General features: G+C 45.7%; 2 protein-coding genes and 1 long non-coding RNA gene across 5 annotated transcripts in view; 1 reads left to right on the top strand and 2 right to left on the bottom strand.

Moving 5' to 3' along the window:
- Window positions 1-2,268: 2,268 nt before the first annotated feature.
- On the bottom strand, window positions 2,269-3,920 carry LOC128407214 (uncharacterized). The gene is made up of 2 exons (XR_008328737.1): window positions 3,826-3,920; window positions 2,269-3,410 (listed from the first exon to the last, which is right to left on the bottom strand). It is a non-coding gene; the product is annotated as an uncharacterized LOC128407214 (long non-coding RNA).
- Window positions 3,921-3,939: 19 nt separating this feature from the next.
- LOC128407210 (zinc finger protein 696-like) lies at window positions 3,940-14,878 on the top strand. Of its 3 annotated transcripts, none has more exons than XM_053375280.1 (4): window positions 3,940-4,047; window positions 7,436-8,431; window positions 9,808-9,934; window positions 11,562-14,878. In XM_053375280.1, the coding sequence occupies exons 2-4, from the start codon at window positions 7,742-7,744 to the stop codon at window positions 12,545-12,547; spliced, it is 1,803 nt and encodes a 600-aa protein (XP_053231255.1). In that variant the 5' UTR covers window positions 3,940-4,047; window positions 7,436-7,741; the 3' UTR covers window positions 12,548-14,878. The 3 variants fall into 3 exon arrangements, with proteins under 3 accessions (XP_053231255.1, XP_053231254.1, XP_053231253.1); XM_053375279.1 differs by having other exon boundaries at window positions 4,011-4,116; XM_053375278.1 differs by lacking the exon at window positions 3,940-4,047 and adding an exon at window positions 4,514-4,620.
- Window positions 13,726-22,142, bottom strand: part of IKZF4 (IKAROS family zinc finger 4) — a 71,378-nt gene continuing 62,961 nt past the window's right edge. Inside the window, exon 9 of the mRNA XM_053375284.1 lies at window positions 13,726-14,987. Coding sequence (XP_053231259.1) covers window positions 14,945-14,987 — 43 coding nt within the window. The 3' untranslated portion in view covers window positions 13,726-14,944. The remainder of the gene's footprint in view (window positions 14,988-22,142) is intronic.

Raw genomic sequence — 22,142 nt, 5'->3', positions numbered from 1 at the left:
TTTCTGTTGTGGTTTGCCCCTTCTCGGGTGTACGTATGACTGCTTCTGTGATGTATGTATGATGTATGGAGGGGTGGTTTTGAGCTACAGGGTGGGCAGTTCAAAAGTCTATATAAGGGCTTGCACACCTTTGTACTGGGTCGTCGTCCCCCCGTTTGTGGGGGAGCACCCTGTTGCAACATCTTTAATAAAGATCAGGCTTACTAGCTGCTTTGCTTCTCAATATTCTCTGGTTGGCCTCTTATTTTCTCCTACCGATGGAGTACCTAGAAATGACTCTATAAGGGCTCTTTCCATAAGGGAAAGGGAGCAGTTGTTGTTTACAACAAATACTTCACTGACCAATCACATCACAGATAACTCGGTTCTGCCCTCCCCCAACATAAATCCTGGCTACACCCATAACTGAGGCCACCTAATTTTGTGTAATCAAAGGTGCTACCTGTTAGCCAAGCACACTGGCTGTGCTTCCAGGCTGACTGCAGTCTTCTAGAATTATGCTGAAAATGATTTGCTCACAGTATGTTTTGGTGGAGACAGTTCTAAGGCGTGTGCCATGGCAGAGACAGATTTAGGGCAGCACAATGGTTTCCCCCCATTGTGCTGCCCTAAATCTGAGAGGGGCACCGCAGGACATTGAAACTATGATGTGCACATGCAGAAAAGGCGAGAGGCAGGGGGTGCAGAATTTTGACCTCAGCACTGCTGAAATTTGAAAAACCAAAATCTGGCCATGGGCATAGATTGCTAGGCTAGACCTGTTGGGTGTATGTCTAAAACAAGGATAGCCAACGTGATGCCCTCCAGATGTTGCATTACAGCTTCCATCATCCTTGATCATTGCTGGGGGTGGGGGATTGCTGACTACTCCTATAGGCAAAGCAAAGCTACAGGAAACCAGGCAGAGGGCCTTTTCGGCAGTGGCGCCCGCCCTGTGGAACGCCCTCCCATCAGATGTCAAAACGATAAACAACTACCTGACATTCAGAAGACATCTTAAGGCAGCCCTGTTCAGGGAAGTTTTTAATGTATGATATTTTAGTGTTTTTTGGTTTCTATGGTAGCCGCCCAGCCAGATGGGCGGGGTACAAATAATAAATTATTATTATTATTATTATAGGCACTCCACTGTATAGTGGTACCTCTGGTTGCGAACGGGATCCATTCCGGAGCCCCGTTCGCAACCTGAGCAGAGCGCAACCCGCGTCTGTGCATGCACGGGTCGCGATTCGCCACTTCTGCACATGTGCGTGATGTCATGTTGCGCGTCTGCGTATGCACGAGCGGCAAAAACCAGAAGTAACTCGTTCCGTTACTTCCAGGTCGCCGCAGTACATATCCTGAAAGAACGTAACCTGAACCTAATGTAACAAGAGGTATGACTGTAGTGCCAAAAATATTTCTGTGCCTGCAAGACCCCCTGGAAATTTGTCCTTTAACAGCAACAACAAAACCTTTTCAAAATTTAAATGATTGAAAATAGCGTGGAACAACTGACCAGAAAGTCCTCTGAAAGGCAGCCTTGAGAACTGCTGTTATTGCTGCACCCATTTTTTACACTTTGGCCATGCCCACTTTGATATGCAGCCCCTGGAGGGTTGATCATGATTCATGTGTCAGTGCAACCCTTGCCCCCCCCCCCAAAAAATTTAACCACCCCAGGTTAATGGTTGGCAGTCCAGAGCTTGAACACAAGGCTCTTGCAGACAGGCTGTCTTTCAGAACAAGGTGGGAAGCTGTCTTCCCATGCTCCTAGGAAAACTGTTCAAAAACTTACTAGACTTCAGGAAATCAGTGCATAGGATCTAGGTGTACAAACTGCAGTGGTGACATGAGTTTACAAGCATGCAGGATAGTCTTGTTGGCTACACCACATGTTGGCTACTGGTAACAACAGTATATGTAAATGGTATTGCAGTGGCAAAATCTTATCTCTGACAAATATAGTTCCAACATTATGTGGTTGCAGAGAGTGAATGCAGACATGACGACTCAGAGATTTAATGGCTGTGTGGTTCTTACACTAGAACAACCTATGTTGCTTTATATATGATTGTAAGTTACCACAATAAGATTTAACATAGACAACATCATGGGATGAGTCTTCCTGACTTTAGATGACACTGCAGATGTGTCAGACACAGTTATAATCATTTAGCAGACGAGAATAGTTACACTGGCTCTGTGTCACATGCACAAGAAGATCATCAGAAGGGTTCAGAGTTATCGCAATAACTGAACCATTCCCTACAAATAGAATAAATAAAATAATTTTAAATATAATTTATTTGTGGCTCAGTGGCATGTCTCAAATCATTTCTGAAATTAGCTTCAAAAATATTTCCTTTTGCCCCATAAAATATGCACACATATCACATACAATATTTGTTTTGTTTTCACATGTAACTACCACATCTACTTGTTTTTATTTTGCAAAATATATTGACCCCAAAATGTCAACATTTACAGAATGTCATAAACAGAATATGCAAGGAAAGTTAGAATCAGAGGTGGCTGGTCCCAAAGATGACACGGTGTAAAACATGAACAACCAGTTCAGTATCAGGGACAAATTCCGTATACACCATCAATCTGTACCTATAGTAAAACAACAGGCATTTGAGAATATGGCCTATAAACTTGAGTTTTTAGGTGGTAGCTTTATGCATGAAGGGGTATGATTTTATATTTGTTTTATAGGGCAAGGATGCATTACTTAGAACATGGGCATACTTGGTGATGGCTAGTTATTTAGTTTCATGTGTAATGATTTATGTTTCTGACCTGTTCCATATTGGTTTCAGGTGAGCAACTCAAGTAAGGGCTAGTTGACTAATGTATTTTCATCGCTTGATAACCTGAATGAACGAAACCCTCACAGACCCAACACCATAAACAGAACTGTTACATCGCCTCATATCACCTCTTTCAACACTTTCAATAGATTCATTTAATGTCTTTGTTTGGCTCCAAGTCATAAAATATCAAAATGTTAACCACTCAGTCCTATATGTGTGTCCACTCATAAGCAAGCACCATTGAGTTCAATGGGACCAACTCCCAGGTACTTGTTATGTGTGTGTGTAAAAATGCATCACTTGGAATCAGTCTCACATATTTCTAAGCAGACATGTTTAAGATTACATTGTCACTGATGATAAACGAAACCATCTGCATGTGTTTGAGACCTAGTTCTAGAATATCGATAGAACAAGGCCAGCAAAAGTAAAATTACACATTTAATAAACTATATCTCTGGTTCTTAGTGCTCCATATTTAAGATAATCCAGTTAAGGTCTTACAATTCGTCCTCAAAATATACTGGTTCAAACTTTGGTGAATCTCTCAGGAAAGGAAATCCTACAGTTGTGGAGCAGCCAAACAGAGGAGATGGGAACAGCTTCCTGTGCCTGTGATAAATTTTTTGCAAATCAACACAGAATTATTAAGATGGCATTTTCAGTTGATCCTAGCTTGAAGGGTAGCATTGTAAGAAAAGAAGAGAGATTAGCTAAGGTATACAAGGAGCTTTGAACGTTTTCAGGTCAAAATTCAGACCCTGAAAGCCAATGCTGATGTTTCCCTAAAATGTGTGATTTCCATCCTCTACACACCATAGATTACTTTGCCATCCTTGCCCTCTCTATAAAGTCTGATCACTCCCTAAAACATTATTTCCAGAGCAGCATCACAGCCTGTCGGTAAGCTAGTTAGGACTTACAGTGTGATTAAAATTTATGGTTTTGAGTCAACAAACAAGTGACAGTACTGAAACCCCTTTTAAGATTGCAAGCCTCCCTTGGTGGCCACTTTCAGACCACTTACAGAATGTCCTGGGGAGGCTGAAAACACACTCGATTCCAGCTACTGTATCCCCATTTCCACGTGGAGAAATTTAAAGCAGGTCTCGAGAGCAGCACGCTCAGCCACAGATGTCAGAAGATGCGACTGCGTTGAAAATCCGTTGCTCAACAACCTCGAAGAGCAACTGGTAATCTCAACTGATTCTGTTACTTTTGGAATGGTTGTGGAAAGAGGCACGGCACGGTGCGTGATTTATTGTTGTTGAAACGCTGTGCAGTGCAGGAAGGGAACACGGCGCCTCTTTCCGTTAAGGTAGCGCCAGAAATGAGACCATTGGCGGGGTGGTGTTGTTTTTTTGGGAAGGCGCAACTGGAACCAAACGACTTTAAACCTTGCAAGCCCCACGATCTCGCTTTCTGCAGTGCCAGGGAACTTCGCCTTTGCCAAGAGAGAAAAGTCAAAACTCAACTGCTCCAAACACCTCATAAACGCAAACACCCCTCTAAGGCCGAGACGCGTCAAGAGTTAAAATGACTGGCAGCCCGATCCTCAAACCAGTTAAACAGGAGCCCTTGGATTTAAGCCGGCTTAGTCCTATTGAGTGAGAGCTAAGCCCTGGAGAGGCCCAGGAAGCCGAGAGGCGGCGGGGGGGGGGGGGAGAGATGCAATAGCCCAAGCGCCATCCTGCTCCGCCCTGGATTAAAAAACCTCGGGATTTGAATTTTATTAAGGGGTGTGCAAGGGGGGGGTGGGATTGTGTCTGCAGGGCTCGGGATCCTCAGGGGTCCGCGCGGAGGAAAAGAGCTGTGGGGAGCGGTGAGTTTCAGGGGCATCTGGGCAAAGGGTTGCGGCTGCAAGGGAGGGAGAAAATGGGGGGGGGGTGAATCAGGCGGAGCCGAAGAGCAAAATCCGGGTGGGGGGGGGAAGAGGGGAAGGCTGGCAAAGGAGGCAGCCGGAGGGGGGCTAATTCCTTTCCACGGATCTCTGCAGATCTGCGTGGAAAGCTTTGCAGGAGCGGGGGGGGGCACGCACGCACACACACACTCGTCTCGCCTCTTCTTTGTGGAGTTGGGAAACGACGGCCGTGGTCTGTGCAAGCATTGGGGGGGGGCGCTTCTGTGGGGCCTGCTCCATGGAGCTGCTTCTCTCTCTCTCCCTTTGTCCAGGGTCGAGGCGTCCGCCCCCAACCGGCTGCACCGAGTCCCAAGCAGCCAGGCTACATGGATGCCATGCCTTAAATGCAATGCTGCTGTTGCTGCTACTACTAATAATAAAAAAGTGGGGAGGGGAGGCGGGGCGGGAGGGGTGTGGGGGGGAGGGGAGCCATGGTGGGGTTAACTTAATTCCGTTAAAAAAAAGAGAGAGAGAGAGACAATCCGGAGTTTTGTGTTTTGCTCGCTTGTTCGGCGAGTGGGAGGGAACGGAAGGAACCTTCTTTCTGCTGAATGGTTGCATTCAGGGGAAACTCCCTCCAACGGGAAAGGCAGGATTCCCCCCAAATGGGGTTTCTTACACCAGATCCGACCCCCCCCCCCGCGCGCGCTTTGCTTACGAAACACCCCTTTCTTTAGGACTCCCCATTTCCAGCCACTCATTGAAGGAAGAGAGTCCCAGCAGACTTTTGCTAGTTTAATTGGGGTGGGCCAGGAAGGGGCAATAGGATCCGTGCACACCCCATTCTCACGTACTTGTAGGGCAGGACTTGAGGTAGAGAGTGGGTTTTGTTTTTGAATTGGGGAGGGGGAGCCCCAGTGGACACCGCTGCCTGGTGGGGGGGGGGGAGGCCGAGCTCTGCAGAAACGTATTTAACTCCTGAGCCGATTAAGGAATCTGCATGCTGAGCCTCCTTTTGGTCCCTGAGACAATAACACCTCTGTTTCCCCCCCTTCTGCTCCATTCCTACTCTCTGGGCTACTCTGCGTCTCATAAGAACTAAAAACAGCAGCCCTGCGACAGAAATAATTCAGGCAGCACCCCTTGATCCATGGATGGGAGAGGGATAAACTGTGTCCCAGCACAACCATCCAGGGAGTTGGGTATATCTAATGTGACTCTCGGAGGCTGAGTGAAAACATTAAGAATGATTTCACCACATGTGTGTAGTTGTAATAAACTGGGTAGCAAAGAGGGCCATCTGCGCATGATTTTGGCAGACACTTGATGCCATGTGTTGCTCCCAGAGAATAACACGTATTTTTTGTATATAAAAATAAATCCAACAGATTGCCTCATAACAATTAGTTAGCACAATCAAGCCTCTTAAGAATTGATTTCCCAACATCAATGAACCAAATTCTGAAAGAAAGAAAGGGGGGGTAGCTTCAAGTCTTATCAAAAGATTTCTGCTACCATATCATTTTTAACCCAAGTTTCCCCTTCAAAGACTCAGGCTGCAGACATACCATCCATTTAAAGCACATTAGCAACAACACCCCAAACCCTGGGAACTGTAGTTTGTTAAGGATGCTGGGAATTGTCGCTCTGTGAGGGGTAAAGCTCGTACCCTCCAACATTTCTCTGATGAAAATAAGGATGTCCTACCAAACCTTTCAACATTTTTTCCAATGAAAATAGGAACGTCCTAAGGAAAAGTGGGACATTCCGGGATCAAATCAGAAACTGGGACAGCTTCTGTAAATCCGGGACAGTCCCTGAAAAATGGGGACACTTGGAGGGTCTATAAGCTACAGTTCCCAGCGTCCTTTTGTGAGGAGGGGGAATGCTTTAAATGTAGGTTGTGTATGAAGCCTCATGCCCAAGCTAGGTTTCATATGAACCTGGAACACACCACAACTTCAGCTTTGAGATGTGTTTTAAGTGCCAGAATTCTGCTTAACCTGTGAAAGAATTATTAAATAATACCTGTGGGAATGCAGGAAGCTGCCTATTTGTCCATCTAACCCAGTATTGCTTGCTCTGACTGGCAGCAGCTCTCCAGGGCCTCAGGCAGAAGGAAGTCATTCTCATGGTCTTGCTCCATCATCCTTTTATCTGGCGACTGAATCTGGGGGTCTTCTGCAAGCAAAATGCTCTGTGTCACAGAGCAGGGCTTTCAGGCACGGCAAGAGATGATGGAAGTTACAGTCCAACAACACCTAGACGACCCCTGATTTAGGCCCTCAATTCTACAATGCTCAAAATATCCTCCCCTTCTGCCAGCCAGTCTGTCAAGAGAAACCAGTGGTTGTTATATCTCAGGCTAACCTCATATTGCAGGATTGCTTTAGGGCAGGGACAGAAACAAACAGCCCTAGGTACCCTGTCCTAGGCAACCTGGAGGACAGATATGAGCCACAATTTTTAATAATAATAATAATAATAATAATAATAATAATAATAATAAGAAGCCACCCATTTACCGGGTTGTTCCAGCCACTATAGGCGGCTCCCAACAAAAAAACAGTAAAAGCACAATACAATATAACACAAAAAAACCCTTTCCTGAACAGGGCTGCCTTCCGACGTCTTTTTAAAAACATACCGTAGCTATTTATCTGTTTGACCATCTGCTGGGAGGGCGTTCCACTATCTAAAAGGGCCCTCTGCCCGGTTCTCTGTAACCTCTCTTCTCGCAATGAGGGAACCCCCCCAGATTAATTTTAATTATTATTTTTCTCTCTTTTTTTCTCAGGAACAAGCTCCAAGTATCTGAACAAGAACTCGAGCCTTGTCCGCGACCCTGCTGTTCAAACCCACAAGCACTGTCAGGAGGCTATCATATACCCTCGCAAGGGTATATGGTGCAGAAAACAGGAAAAAATAAATAAGAGTAGGAGAGGATTCCAAGTGTGAGAGTAGTTGAAGGGGTGGGCAGCTGAGAGGGTGGAGATAAATCTGTCTCCAGAAAGGTAAAATGGCTGAATAGTCGCGGGATGTGGCAGCTGTGGGTCTCCGGGTTCAGGAAAGGTTTGAGAAGAAGACGAGGCCAGTAGGGAAAATGGAGAAACAGGACCTGGCAGGCCCAAGGCCAGCAGAGAGCTTGGACGGAGCAGGAAGAGAGAGCTTTGCCATCCGTCCGGGAGCCACCCGGGAGCTACCTTGCTGGGCAGTGCCACGCCAGGAGGGCAGCATACCTCAGCACTTCCACACCCAGTGGCAGGATTTCCTGAAGACCATGCAGTCCCCTCACGCAAGATGGGGGAACCCGCCGTTGCCAGAGCTGACCTCCTGGGACGACCTGGTTGCTTTCGAGAGGGTCTTTGGCGCCTGCCAGTGGCCCAGGGGAGATGCTCTGACCCGGCTGATGCCGGCCTTCAGCGCGGAAGCCCACCAGGCGCTGAGCAGCCTGGCCTCCAGAGACAAGATGGACTACGGGAAGGTGAAGGCCGCCTTCCTGCAAGGGAACTCCACCGGCACGGAGATCCATCGCCAGCGCTTCCGGCAGTTCTGCTACCAGGAGGCTGAGGGGCCTCGGGAGGTTTGCGGCCGGCTGAGGGAGCTCTGCCACTGCTGGCTGGAGCCAGAGAGCCGTACAAAGGAGCAGATTGTGGAGCTGCTGATCCTGGAGCAGTTCCTGACCATCCTGCCTCAGGAAATCCAAAGTCAGGTCCGGGATCGGAGCCCAGAGACCTGCGCCCAAGCAGTGGCCCTGGCGGAAGGCTTCATTCTGAGGCAGCAGGAAGAACAGGTGAGGGTAGCAGCAAAGGCAGAAACAGGGTAAAAAGTGCAGGCCAGTGGTTCTCAAAATTTTTTTTTCTGGACACACTTTTAGAATAAAAACTTGCTCGTGCCACCACCAGATTTTTTACAGATTGGAAAACGGAATCTCCTAGCAGCGCTCAATATATAACATGGAACACAACTATTATTATTTATTGAATTTATATACCACCCTATACCTGGGGGTCTCAGGGCGGTTCACAGAATAAAATCAAGATATAAAACCACAAAATACATACAGTGGTACCTCAAGTTACAGACGCTTCAGGTTACATACGTTTCAGATTACAGACTCCGGTAACCCAGAAATATTACCTCGGGTTAAGAACTTTGCTTCAGGATGAGAACAGAAATTGTGCTTCAGGTTAAGAACAGTTTCAGCTTAAGAACGGACCTCCGGAACGAATTAAGTTCTTAACCCGAGGTACCACTGTATATAAAAACAACAACCCAATAGCTCCCCCCCCCCAAAAAAAAACATTTGAAAAGGGCATAGGATGTCAATCAGATCAAAGGCCTGGTTAAAAAGGAACGTTTTTGCCTGGTGCCTAAAGGTGTATAATGAAGGAGCCAGGCAAACTTCCCTGGGGAGAGAATTCCACAGATGGGGAGCCACTGCAGAGAAGGCCCCGTTCTCGTGTTGCCACCTTCTGGACCTCTCGAGGAGGCGGCACACGAAGATGATGATCTTTGTAAGATGATCATGGGACATCCAGGAAGTATGAAACAATGTAGCCACGTAAGAACGTGGATCATTCCCAAAATATAATTATAAATGAGCCTGTTACATATGTACCTTAAGTAGGTAAACAAACTCAACGAGAGGTGTGAGCTTGCAGTATCGCTTGATGCTTTTGAAAAGATATCTTTGCATATTCTGCAAAAAAAATATTTTGATACTATACTATTTACTACACTGAAATGTTTAAATGTTTCTTAGATTGTCCTTGAATCTTTCCACCACACTTGCCGGCCTCTCTTCCCACACCCTTTGAGAACCACTGTTTCTTTCTCTCTCCCCCTCTCTTTTTCTCTTTCTGCATGAAACCAAATGCTACTGTTGGATTGTCATATGGCTGGGGTTGTGGCTGCTGCCATGATGAGTTCCTGCACTTCAAAATTCACCGCTGCCCTCCTGCATTTAACCCAGTCCTGTCCATCTAGACTGGCAGGAAGTTTCCTACCCCGTTCTTCAGGATCTCACACACAGGTTGCTTTTAACTCTGCTGTCCCAGGTCCATTGAATGGGTAGGCTAGGAATCGAGGTTTCCATATATGCAAAGAACACCCTCTACCGCTGGGCTGCCAGCCTCTTTGTGAGCAGGACTTTCAATGCTGTTTCAGGGGCACGAGCCGTTCCGAGAGGTGGCTGTGGATTTTTCTGAAGCGCAGAGAGCTCCGCTGGATGCCAGGCAGAGGCAGCTTGGCAGGGAGGTCAGGAAGCAAGATAACGGCGGCACCTGCCTAGTGGGTAAGACTCCCTCTGGTACAATTGGTGTTGAGTCTTACATGCTCTTGGCGCCCACTGAAAATGCGCTTACTTGCCTAGAGTGGAATTCCATTTTCCTCTCTTCCATTTGTTCTGTCTGCACAATCATTTCAGCTCTCCAGACAGAACGATACCCCTTTCCTCCCTCCCTCCCTCAATATGCGGTTCTGCAGATTCTCTGGACCTTCCCTAAGCCAATTTGAAGAGGGGGTGCATGGGGGAAGGAGATTAGTTGACACCATGGCACAGGTGCAAGTGGGGCTGGTTAGATGTATCCCACTCTTAGGGTGGATCTTCACTCATGGTTTTTAATGTTAAGGAATAATAATAATAATAATAATAATAATAATAATAATAATAATAATTTATTATTTATACCCCACCCATCTGGATGGGTTTCCCCAGCCACTCTGGGTGGCTTCCAGCAAAATACAGTGGTACCTTGGGTTACATACGCTTCAGGTTACATACGCTTCAGGTTACATACGCTTCAGGTTACAGACTCTGCTAACCTAGAAATATTACCTCGGGTTAAGAACTTTGCTTCAGGATAAGAACAGAAATCGTGCAGCGGCGGCACGGCGGCAGCGGGAGGCCCCATTAGCTAAAGTGGTGCTTCAGGTTAAGAACAGTTTCAGGTTAAGAACAGACCTCCAGTATGAATTAAGTTCTTAACCCGAGGTACCACTGTATTAAAATACAATAATTCATCAAATATTAAAAGCTTCCCTAAACAGGGCTGCCTTCAGGTGTCTTCTAAAAGTCTGGTAGTTGTTTATTTCTTTGACATCTGGTGGGAGGGTGTTCCACAGGGCGGGCGCCACTACCAAGAAGGCCCTCTGCCTGGTTCCCTGTAGCTTTGCTTCTCGCAACGAGGGAACTGCCAGAAAGCCCTCGGCGCTGGACCTCAGCGTCCGGGCAGAACGATGGCGGTACAGACACTCCTTCACGTATACTGGGCCGAGGCCATTTAGGGCTTTAAAGGTCAGCACCAACACTTTGAATTGTGCTTGGAAACATACTGGGAGCCAATGTAGGTCCTTCAGGACCGGTGTTATGTGATCTCGGTGGAACAGTTAAGGAATGGTTTTCATAACTTAGGACACATTACATTCTACTTTTAACATTCATAATGTGTTATTAAAATGGGTGCTGCAGAGCAATGAGGAACCAGCAGCAGGGAAGCAGCATATTTACAGAGAAAACAAGGAAAGGAACGTTTTTAATTTACCAGTATGCCCTGTGACGTTTTAGAACGATATACAGTGGTACCTCGGGTTACAGACGCTTCAGGTTACGGTCTCTGCTAACCCAGAAATAGTACCTTGGGTTAAGAACTTTACCTCAGGATGAGAACAGAAATCACGTGGCGGCAGCGGGAGGCCCCATTAGCTAAAGTGGTACCTCAAGTTAAGAACAGTTTCAGGTTAAGAACGGACCTCCCGAACGAATTAAGTTCTTAACCCGAGGTACCACTGTATCTAATATCGTTCTAATAACGTTGAAAAGGTCGGTGTAGATCCAGCCCTAGTTTTTTTTGGCTCCATCTTCCTCCCACCTTTGCAATGGCCCACGGCCCAACATTGTCATTTGCCTCCTCACCCTCCAGGCACCACTAACACAGCCAGCAGAAGCGAGGAGCAATTTGAACACCAGGGATCGAGGAGGGAAGACGTAGAGGAAGAGGCGGCAGCGCCCGCAGCCCCAGAGGGAGCCCAAAGGAAAGAGAAATCCCACCTCTGCATCGAATGTGGCAAGAGCTTCACCCGCCCCTCGGACCTGGCCAAGCACCTGAACGTCCACACAGGAGAAAAGCCCTACCTGTGCGTCGAGTGCGGGAAGAGCTTCAGCCAGCTCTCACACCTTACGAGACACCAGAAAATCCACTCGGGAGAGAAGCCCCACATCTGCTCCGAGTGCGGGGACACCTTCAGCCAGCGAGCGTACCTTGTCAGTCACCAGAGAAGCCATTCGGGAGAGCAGCCCTACCGCTGCTCCTACTGCCAGAAATGCTTCAGCCACCAGTCGGCCCTGAAGATCCACGAGCGGAACCACATGGGCCAGAAGCCCTACGCCTGCGCCGACTGCGGGAAACGCTTCGTCTCCTCTTCCTCCCTCACCACCCACCGGAGAATCCACACGGGGGAGAAGCCCCACGCCTGCAGCGTGTGCGGGAAGAGGTTCATCCAGCACTCGAACCTCGTCTCCCACCAGCGGACGCACTCGGGGGAGAAGCCCTTCTCCTGCAAAGTGTGCGGCCGGAGGTTCGCCTACCCTTCCGACCTCACCAGGCACCAAAAGATCCACACGGGCGAGAAGCCCTACCCGTGCGACGAGTGCGAGAGGCGGTTCACCAGGCTCTCGGACCTGATCACGCACCAGCGGATCCACACGGGGGAGAAGCCCTACCGCTGCATGGAGTGCGGGCGGAGGTTCAGGCAGAGGGGGGTGCTGGTGAAACACCAGAAGTGCCATTCGAAAGAGAACCCGAGAGGAGGCGAGTCGGCGGAGTCTCAGCCCGGCGGCGAGTTCAGACTCTGCGAGATCAAGCAAGAGAAAGAAGAATCTGGTTTGATTCCCTCTCCCAGCTCTTGACGCTCACCATCACTCTCTCACGCCGCTGCACCAGAGGGAGGAACGATCTTGTAGGCTACCCAGAAGGGTTTTCGCTGTGCTTTTATTTCTTTTCTTTTTTTTTAGTTAAATAGTTCTCCTTCTTTTGGCGCTGGCTAAAACCGGTCCCGAGAGCAGCTATCCATTGCCGTCTGCCGCTTGGCCTGTGAACGGATGTTGGGAACTGGGATGGGGTGTGTGCGTTTTGTGGATGGAGAGAAAGGACGCAAGGAATCCGCCTCACCCTCTTCCGCTTCACACGGCTGAATGGCCGGCTGTCACGGTGACCTTTGGAAGAAGCGGAGGCGAGGCGGTACGCTCTGTGTACAGCAGTCAAATACACCTCTCCGAAGCAGCTGGCCTGTCCATGTTTTGGCTGGATGCGAAAGGGACAACAGGGAAATAGGATTTCCTCTCTGCTACCTTGAGGGAGAAGCTGGATGCAGTTGTCTACTTTGTACGTCTCCAAAGGGACAATGGCATCTTCTACGCCAGACATCGTTGCTGGGCTGGGCTGGGCTGGAAGTGAATGCAGATGCCAGGGGAAAAGTGAAGCCAGGGGCTGGGGAAAGGAGTCAGGACCATAGCTGTCAACTTTTCCCTTTTCTTGCGAGGGATCCTATTCGGAATAAGGGAATTTCCCTTAAAAAATGGGAAACGTTGACAGCTATGGTCAGGACACCATAAGACCAATGGTTGTGGGGGGGGGGGGAATTGTATGTGTGAGGTGCGCAGTAAAAATAATGGCACGGGCAGGTAAGCTTCCTTGAATTGGAGCAATGGTGGCTCCATCTTCTCCACATCCCTAGGCATTTGTGCAAAACCCAGTGGGCTGTCAAGCAAGACAGGACTGCCGACAGTAAACTGCTTTTCGTTCCTGCTCTTGCCACACACCCCTCCCCCTGATCACACCCAGACAATATGAGCTGGTCCTGCTCAGTTAATGATATAAGAAGTGACTTAAAAAACCCAACTCTGGTCATTGGTAATGCCCAATCTGGCTGGCAGCAGCTCCTCAAGCTCTCAGACAGGAGTCATTCTCAAGTTTGCTACCTGAAATCGCAGATGGTAGGGGATGAACCCAGGACTTTATTCCACGCAAGTCATGGGCTCTGCCACCGATTTATGGGATCTGAGCTCTGCTGGCTACAGATTAGACCTTTTTAAAAATGCCCTGTGGCAAGCAGCCAGTCCCAGATCAATTGCCAAAATCTCTCGTTTTAATTGATTTTATTTAAGCCACTTTGGGAGCCTCTGGGGCTGAAGAGCGGTGCACAAATGCTCTAAATAAATACAAATAAAATATACGCATTGCCCTCTGCTACCCAGCTCATTAGCAGATCGGCAAATCTGAAGTAGGCAACAGATTAATATATACCTCCCCATCTCAGTGTTATAGAAGGAGAAGGAATGCATGGGGCTGTACACTGGAGGAGAGGGGCAGGGCCTGCAATAACTAAACTTGGCTTGTGAACACTGAGATCCTGGAGCAAACAGAGCAATAGGATTTGCTTGGCTTCTGTTCATTCATCCTGAAACTTTAAATATGGAGATTCGGTGATGGGAAAAGTGTGTCCTGAGAAATTGCCTCTGTTGAAGGCCTCAGAGCCCCGCCAGCAGAAAAAGTTAGCAACCTGCTTTATTCAAGTGGCTGGCCTCTTAAAACTATTCTTGTTAGCATCACCATTTGAATGGAACTATTTGGGTTTCTCCTGAGAGCAGGATAGAGATTAGGTTAGAGTAACTGTTTGTTGTTCCAAAGCTGCAAGGTATTTTTAGAATGAATTCACCCAAAACCTCGGAAAGGAACCGGCAAAAAGACGTATGTTAAAAGAACTTTAGACAGGGACTGTGTGTACTTTATGATTCTGCAGAGGTTTGGGAATAAACATGTGGTGGACCTCACCTTTTAATTTGAAAGGTTTTTGACTTTCGTAGTTGAGAAAATAAGCTTGAAAATTATGCAGATAGGAGGGAGAGCTCTGAGCCAAATGCGTAGTCACCAGGAGACAAATAACTGGTGCCTTAAGAGAACAATCCGAACCGTGTCTACTCAGGAGTAAATCCTACTGAATTCAATTGGACTTACTCCTAGGTAAGTGGGTTTAGGATTGCAACCTACTCTCTCTATGGTTGAACAAGCAGAACAGTGAAAATGTATGCCGATTTATAGACACCACAGAATTTATGTTTTCTTGGCATGGGACTTGGGTTTCCCCAGTACAGTTCCCACAGCCCTACTTTTATGGAACTTCTGATATATAGAATACTTTCAAATGCGGATGATTTTAATAAATAGAATCCTAAAAATTACTCTGACCCATTTTAAAACATTTGAGTTTGTACTCACGCGTGGCAGTTGTAAACCGTGTGCCTCACTCATATTAGGCATCTTGGGAACCTCTGTTCCTTTTTCAGTGTCCTGAGGTAAAGAAACAGATTATCTTGCTGATGTGGTTTCAAGGCAGCGACATATAAATACGGTAGTTTGAAGTGTTTGGATTTAAAAAAAAAACAAAAAACACCACTCCAGCCAAGTATGTTTTTACAGCTTCTTTCTTCGTTAATTAGGTAGTAGCGCTCTTCATAGTCAGTGTTAGGGATGTAATTGATTACTTCCAGAGATTTTCTTCCTCAACACTAGCGCATCACATAGGGAACCTGTGGCCTTGACCTAATTGAACGTGAATGGGGAGAAGGAATAAAAGATAAAAGGTGGGAAGCAGAGAAAAAGAGAGAGAGAGATTCTTCCTTTGCTGCATCTATTAAAACGTAAGTTTGCTTAGTTCTGAGAACTTGATTGTTTGCCTTGTCTTGGGCGTTCAAGAACAGGCTCACAAGAGGGTGGGCAGCCATAGAAGCGTCCCCCAACTATAGGATGGAAGGTTCACAGAAGGGATAGCTTGAAAGTCTTTTTGCCCAGTTTTAACAGGATACTTGATTTAAAGAATTTGGTATATTAGGATAAGCTCGGAATTGCACATAACTTCTCTGTTGGAGGGTATTTGGATGTTTTGAGTGTTAGTTCTTTTTCAAATCTGTTTTCCCTTCCAGAAAAACAACACAGCTTTTCTTTCTTCACTTAAGGAAAATGCTATCTAGGCTAGAAAGTCATTGGGAAGCCACAATACACAACTCCCGTAGGGAGTTGGGAAGAAGGCTCCCTCTGCCAACACTCCTAAGTTGGGGGTGGAAATGGACTTGCACCCTACTTCCTATGAAGTGGTCTAAGATGTGTGAATTCTAAGATGGGCTCTATTTCAATATCCCACACCCCTGTGACCCTTAATGCCTCATGCATTTTTCTGACCACGGTTAGAGTAGTACCAGTTTGGCTGTCAGTCACACCCAGCACTTGGGTTTTCAGCCGCTGCCTGAACTGCTACTGTATCAGACACCTGAGTTGGAAACCCAACCAGATGGGTGGGGTATAAATAAAATTAAATAATAATAATTCTGTACTCAATCCTGAGCAAATACTTACAGGACTCAGCTACATTAGTTAAAACAAATGATAAATGAGTTATAACACTGACACTAGTTGACGCTGTAGAGCTGAAATCAGAACTCTATGAAATTTACCATCGCGAGCTTTAAAACGTCCCCCCCCCGAGAATTTGTATTTATAGTTGTGTAGATGCAGCCACAGTCGTGTTTGCAGAGAGCATGGCATTGCATCTCAAAGTCACTTTGAATTCGCCTTTCTGAAATCAGGTGACATATATAATAACAGCAACAGCATAAAAAAAGTTAACAAACATGGAGATTAGCAGCTCAGTTTTCAGTGCTGGCTCTCGCTCTATTTAATGGGACAAGCAGAAGGATCCTATGGAAGAGCCTATAAATATAGGTATTTGCTTACACACTACCCTTGTTTCTGTCCAACCATAGACTGGCAACTTGGACTGGCATATATGCTTTAGGTCCTAAAACAGGGGTTGGCAACCTAAGGCCCATGGGTCACAAGAAGCCCACGGCGGTCGTTTAACAGGCCCATGAGCCACCCCCAAACCGAGCTGCCCGCTCGGCGAGTCCCCATGCAGCATGGTGTGGGGACTCGCTTCTGTGGTGCCAGAAATGGCGTCTGCGTAGACACCGAAAATCACGGGCGTGCGCGCGATCCAGCCCACGGAGGGATCTCCACTAGAGTGAACTGGCCCAGGCGAGGTAAACCTTGCCCCTGTCCTAAAACTTATGAAAATATCTCTCTTTGAAGCAGAGTTCCTCCATAAAGGAAACTGCAGTGTTAATAATAAAAATAATAAATTTTATTTATACCCTGCCCTCCCCAGCCAAGGCCGGGCTCAGGGTGGCTAACAACCAATAATAAAAAGTTGAATGAATACAACTTAAAAACAAGATTAAAATACAACATTAAAACATTAAAATGCAGCCTCATCACAGGAGGAGAAAGGAAAAAAGAAAGAGGGGATCAAATTGACTCCAAGGCCAGGTGGAACAACCCTGCGGAAAGAAATCAGATCCTGCAGGACCCTGGTCTCATGAGACAGAGCGCTCCACCAGGCTGGAGCCAGTGTTGAAAAAGCCCTGGTTCTGGTTGAGGCTAATCTAGCTTCCTTAGGGCCCGGGACCACTAGGGTGTTGCTATTTATGGACCTTAAGGTCCTCCGTGGGGCATACCAGGAGAGGCGGTCCCGTAGGTACGATGGTTCTAGGCCGTCTTTGCAGGTAGCAGAAATGCATACATGTATCTTCATGAGCACATCCGTTCATTTCTGATGAAATGAAAGGGGAGGGGTTGTGCATGTGTGAATTAATCAATCAGCATGGCTTTGTAACGGGGTGCTGATCTAAGAATGGGGAACCAGCACAAAACTGGCAATAATCCAGTTAGGAAAACAAGAGACCAGGCTGTTAAATTACTCATGTTTATTTATAACAGACCTTCAGCCAGTACAGTACAAAACTTAACAGTAGTATAATCTCCATTACACAAATATGTACTTACAATATATTACAGATACAAAAAAGCTTTTGCAGTAAGAGGTTTTTCTTTTATTTAAAAGTGAGTTTAACCCCACCAAAAAAAAAAAGGGAAAAGAGTGCGACACCAGCAAATCCAATAACAATATACAAATGAAAGCTTGTTAGAAAGAAGAGAAGAATATTGTAGCGGGTTGGGGATATTGCACATCTTTTTGTTCTTCATACATCTGGTTAAAAAATATATAATATTTACACAAGTTAGAGACCTGGAGTTTTACAAAATTTCCAAGATTTGTTTTTTAGGCTCTTCATACAGGTGAAAGCAAAAATAAAACAGAACACTGGTTTTCTTAGAAATTTTAGAGCTTTGTTTCTCTAAAAACAAACCTGTTTCCATTTTCACAAAAGGGGAGAAGCAGGAGGTAAGTTGTGAAGTCTGAAACAGGATTCTTGCTCCCTGATTCATCACAGAAGCAGGTTTAAGAGAGATTCGTACCATTCCACAGTGCAGTAAATATAGTTCAACAGTGATGAGCTGGAGATCGTCATTTAGCTCAAGAACTACCCAATATTTCTGATTTTTTTTAAAAAAAACAACCAAAAGAAAACCAAAGAGTTCCTGCAGAGAGCGGTTCTATTCCCACTAAAAACAGGAAGAAAAAGTCTGAACGTGGGCTTTGTATGGAGGCACAAAGGGATTATCTTTACTTTTTACAAATAGAAATCAACAGTAACAAATGACCCTTTAGGTGCTTCAATTTACCAGTGTGGCATTAATTGATGCCAAGCACCCAAGGGCCATCTTTGGCTTTCAAGAAGTCGGTACCCAACTATGAAAGCCCATTTTCCTATTAATTTGTTGTTGTTCTTGTCAAAGAATCACACTTGTATCTGGAAAAAACAACAACCTGTAAAAATATCTAACAAGAAAGACTGCACTAACGTATTTCCTTCCCAATGTTATATGTCAAGAAGTCAATACATGCCCCCACTTCTTGACAAATGTATCAAGATGACAAGCATAGCTAGTCGGATTATGTTTTACAGTTTTCACAGCAATATTAGTCTCTGCATTGGAAAAAAAAGAAAGATGCATCTTCCCAGAATTTGGTTTAGGGGAGCTGGAAAGAACTCTAATCTCACATGGAAAAGATGAGAGCATTGAGGATCACTTCTAGAACTGGAAGAATAGATTATTTTAGGAGAAAAAATATTCTTAGCAACTTTCCCTAAGGTGGTGTTTCAGATGCTTTGTACTGTAACTCGCCTTCAGCCCAAACCAAGATGGCTGTGGTTGATGGAGAGTTGTAGCCCCCAAAAACATGTGGAAAGGCCCCCGGTTGTGTAACAGCTGCTTTGGGGTGTGTCTCCCCCAAGCTCTATTTTACAGATTGAGATTTATTTATTTAAGTGCCTAGCATGAACTATGCAGCTGATCTACTAAGTGGGGGAAAAGCAGACACAAATTTTGCTCTCTGCTTTATTTCCACTTCTGCTTAAAAGGCTGGCCACATAAACAAACAAACAAACACCACGCATAAGATTTTGCCTATGTCTGGGGAATAAGTGATCTCTTTCAATGGTTCAAGGACTTCGTAAATACCAACTTTTGTTTCGCCTTGATCGATGGACCAAATAGCGCTTGCCAATTAAATATAGTGTTGCAAAACACACTGGGAGAAAAGCCTTCAACCCTGCATGTGTGCCCCAACCAGAGGTCCAGACAGCCCCATGTACCTAGAGGAAAGTGCTCTCTGTCAGATCCTACAAGAGAGAATCTTCCTATAAATGGAAATGATTCCTGCAAACACCATTCTAGGCCTAGATCCATACTGGGGTGGAGAGGGAGGAACAAAAACATGCACACATTGAGTTTAGGAGTTTGCTTCTCTCATTACTGCTATACACACAGGTCTGCATGGATCTGAAGATGTGCAAACATCTCAACTCAGAGATTTAATTCTACTGTAACATTTGTGGTTCACGCGACAAATGTTTTAGATCTTTCTCTGAATGCATTTATGTGAAAAGGCTACAATTAGCTTTCACAGGATGAATCCTATAAGCAAGATGCAAGAATCATCTAAAATACTGGCGTGTTAGGCGGTTCATGGGAAAAAATGTTGAAAACGCATTCTGGAAGAAGCTTTTTTTTTACTTGCTCATATACACAAAATGGGCCAAAACAGTCACTCAATGACAGGTAAATGTCTTTAAAAGTTGGAAATCAGCTTTGAGGTTTTTTATTAAATGTAATAAATGTGCATTAGATTTCCAACATCCTGCTTTCACAAGTCTTTAGATAAGCCTTTCCTGAGAACCCAAATGTGTGTTTTAAAAAATAGCTAAGAAGCAGCTTTAAGATATGCTCTCACAGATTTCCAGGGGCACAAATGGAACACCTTGAGTTCATTCATTCAACACAATTATCTTATCAAACTGCTTGTGTTAATCTGACTCAAACCTTCATGTTTGCAAGATTTGTAGTGGACAAATCCTAACTTTTAAAGCAGTATGAAGTCAAAACATTCAAAAATACAATGTATAATGGCTGGATCATAAGATGTCTTCCAGTCACATGAGAAACCCCGTAACAATTCCCAGTACGGAAGTGTCATCCCCAGAATCACCACTGGGCAGTTTCATTCAAATAATATAATTTAATGAGCATCCAAGTCTTGGGAATTATTGAGGGGGGAACTATGCCTTCTGAACTGATTCTTCAGTTTAACAATCACAAAAAGTGCTGAATACTGTACACCAATAGGAGATATGAGTGCTTTAAAAAAAATCAAAATCCTTTATCCAAGGGCCTAAGGAATAGCAGGGAGGGAGGGGAAAGTACAATCCTCATTGAAAAGACAGGAAGTGGACTCTCAAGTCCCTTTAGCAATTTGGCAAAGTCTCCCAGCAGGTTCCATTCGTATTGCACAATAGTAATCTTAATGACAAGAATTTTAATATTCTATTCCCTCTGCTTGAAGCCACAAAATACACATCTGCCGGAACCAGCTCAAAATGCCTTCTGAACCTGTAAGATACAATTCGTATGCTGAACCCAAGTGACAAGGCAGAAGGGGAAAGTGACTTTGTACCAGAAAAGTTAAGAGCTTTAGAAAGTGTGGCAGAACAGTGGAGTGCAACTATTTGAAGGAAGGTTCTCACTTTCCCATCTTCTAGAGGAATCCCCCGGAATATCTCATTTGTCAAGGCCTTTCCAGTTAAGCAAATCTGTCCGGCCTTGCAAGGGGCGGCGACAGCTCGGAAAATTTCACATCTCAAAAAAAGCAGTCTAATAACAAAAGGGCAAAACCGAACAAAACGTTGCAACTTGAGGTGTTTCTATAAGTAGAAAAAGAACAGCCTTTGGTTTATCCCACAAGGAAGCAGTTTGCTGAGCTGCTGTTGAGCAAGTTATTTTTTATGCATCATGGGCATTTATCTAAAACCACAAGCCTTTTCCCCTTGCTGTGTCCTAAGACTAGAGATACAATTTTACCCTTACCTCCCATCTCTTTCTCTCAGGCAAGGTGCTTCTAGCAGGTCAAGGTGCTGAGACGAAGGACAACACCTTGCAGAAAGGCAAACTTCCCATGTTATGCTGCCTCAACCCCCAAGCCTTTATATTTGGCGATTACACTCTTAAAAGCAAGGATAAACAGAATTTCTGCTTGGGCTGGTAGGAATGACTGCATAAGCCTGACGTGGAGTAACAAATCCTGCCTACAGTCCACTAACAGAAACGCATCTTCAAACTACAGAATAGAGTTTTCAGCCCTTCATGGTGATCAAGGCTTTAAGACACTAAAGTACACAAAGCAAGGTTTTTTGGCGGGATCTGCATTGCAGAACACCAATGGCCCTCTTTGGCACCACTGATCACGTACCTGTGAGAAAATGGGAGACACTGGCTACTGTGTAGATATTGGGCAGACAGGTTACCGGAAGTTACTCGACACGATTTTGTCCATGCCATGGTATGCTTTTACGTAGCTGTACAAGACAAGGAACTTCCACCTTCACGGCCGCTGCTGTCAAGAGATTGCTAATGGAGTCCAAAAAACCCCCATATGCTTTCTGAACACGGATCACTAAGGTTTTTGACTGATCTGTGCAAAAACAAGGCAGCCCTTCCTGCTGGGAAAGGAGTCAAGCCCCAAGCTACTTTGTGATAACCAATTCCTGGGCAACTGACTGGAGAGAGGAAGAAGTCAGGCACCAGAACAGCAGCAAGAAGTGACAAGGCTTCAGCACCCGACTCTAGTAGTTGCAAGGGAGGTAAATAAAAGCCACAGAGGCTTTTGCTATCTTGTTTCCTGCCTTCCACTGAAAGTCCCTTGATTATGTCTCCTAGGAATCACATCCAACAGGGTCATGTTTATTTATTCACCCTACGGAAGTTGCATGCTTTTGGAGAGAGAAGTCGGTGACATACACTCACCTAAGGGTTGAGGCTCACACCTTCTAAAACTTCCACTAAAAAAAATTGACTCTTTAAGAGCCGGCAGAAGGAAGCTCAGAGGACGTTCGCTCAAGCAACCCTCCTGGAGAGAAGGTCACGCTGAACAATACGGACACCAAGCACATCCTTTTGAAGGAGGGCATCCCAGATTCCTAACAGCTGGGATGC

This window comes from Podarcis raffonei, chromosome 2 (assembly GCF_027172205.1).
Source record: "Podarcis raffonei isolate rPodRaf1 chromosome 2, rPodRaf1.pri, whole genome shotgun sequence".
NCBI lineage: Eukaryota > Metazoa > Chordata > Lepidosauria > Squamata > Lacertidae > Podarcis > Podarcis raffonei.
The sequence above is the reverse complement of the archived record's forward strand: the minus strand, read 5'-3'. Positions and strand labels throughout refer to the sequence as shown.

What these genes read in the sequence shown, in the direction of transcription:
- LOC128407210 (XM_053375280.1), top strand. Translation starts at nt 7,742, where the DNA reads ATGGAGAAACAGGACCTGGCAGGCCCAAGGCCAGCAGAGAGCTTGGAC. An exon ending in TGAGGCAGCAGGAAGAACAG is followed by an intron (nt 8,432 to 9,807) that starts GTGAGGGTAGCA and finishes ATGCTGTTTCAG; the next exon opens with GGGCACGAGCCGTTCCGAGA. An exon ending in CGGCGGCACCTGCCTAGTGG is followed by an intron (nt 9,935 to 11,561) that starts GTAAGACTCCCT and finishes CTCACCCTCCAG; the next exon opens with GCACCACTAACACAGCCAGC.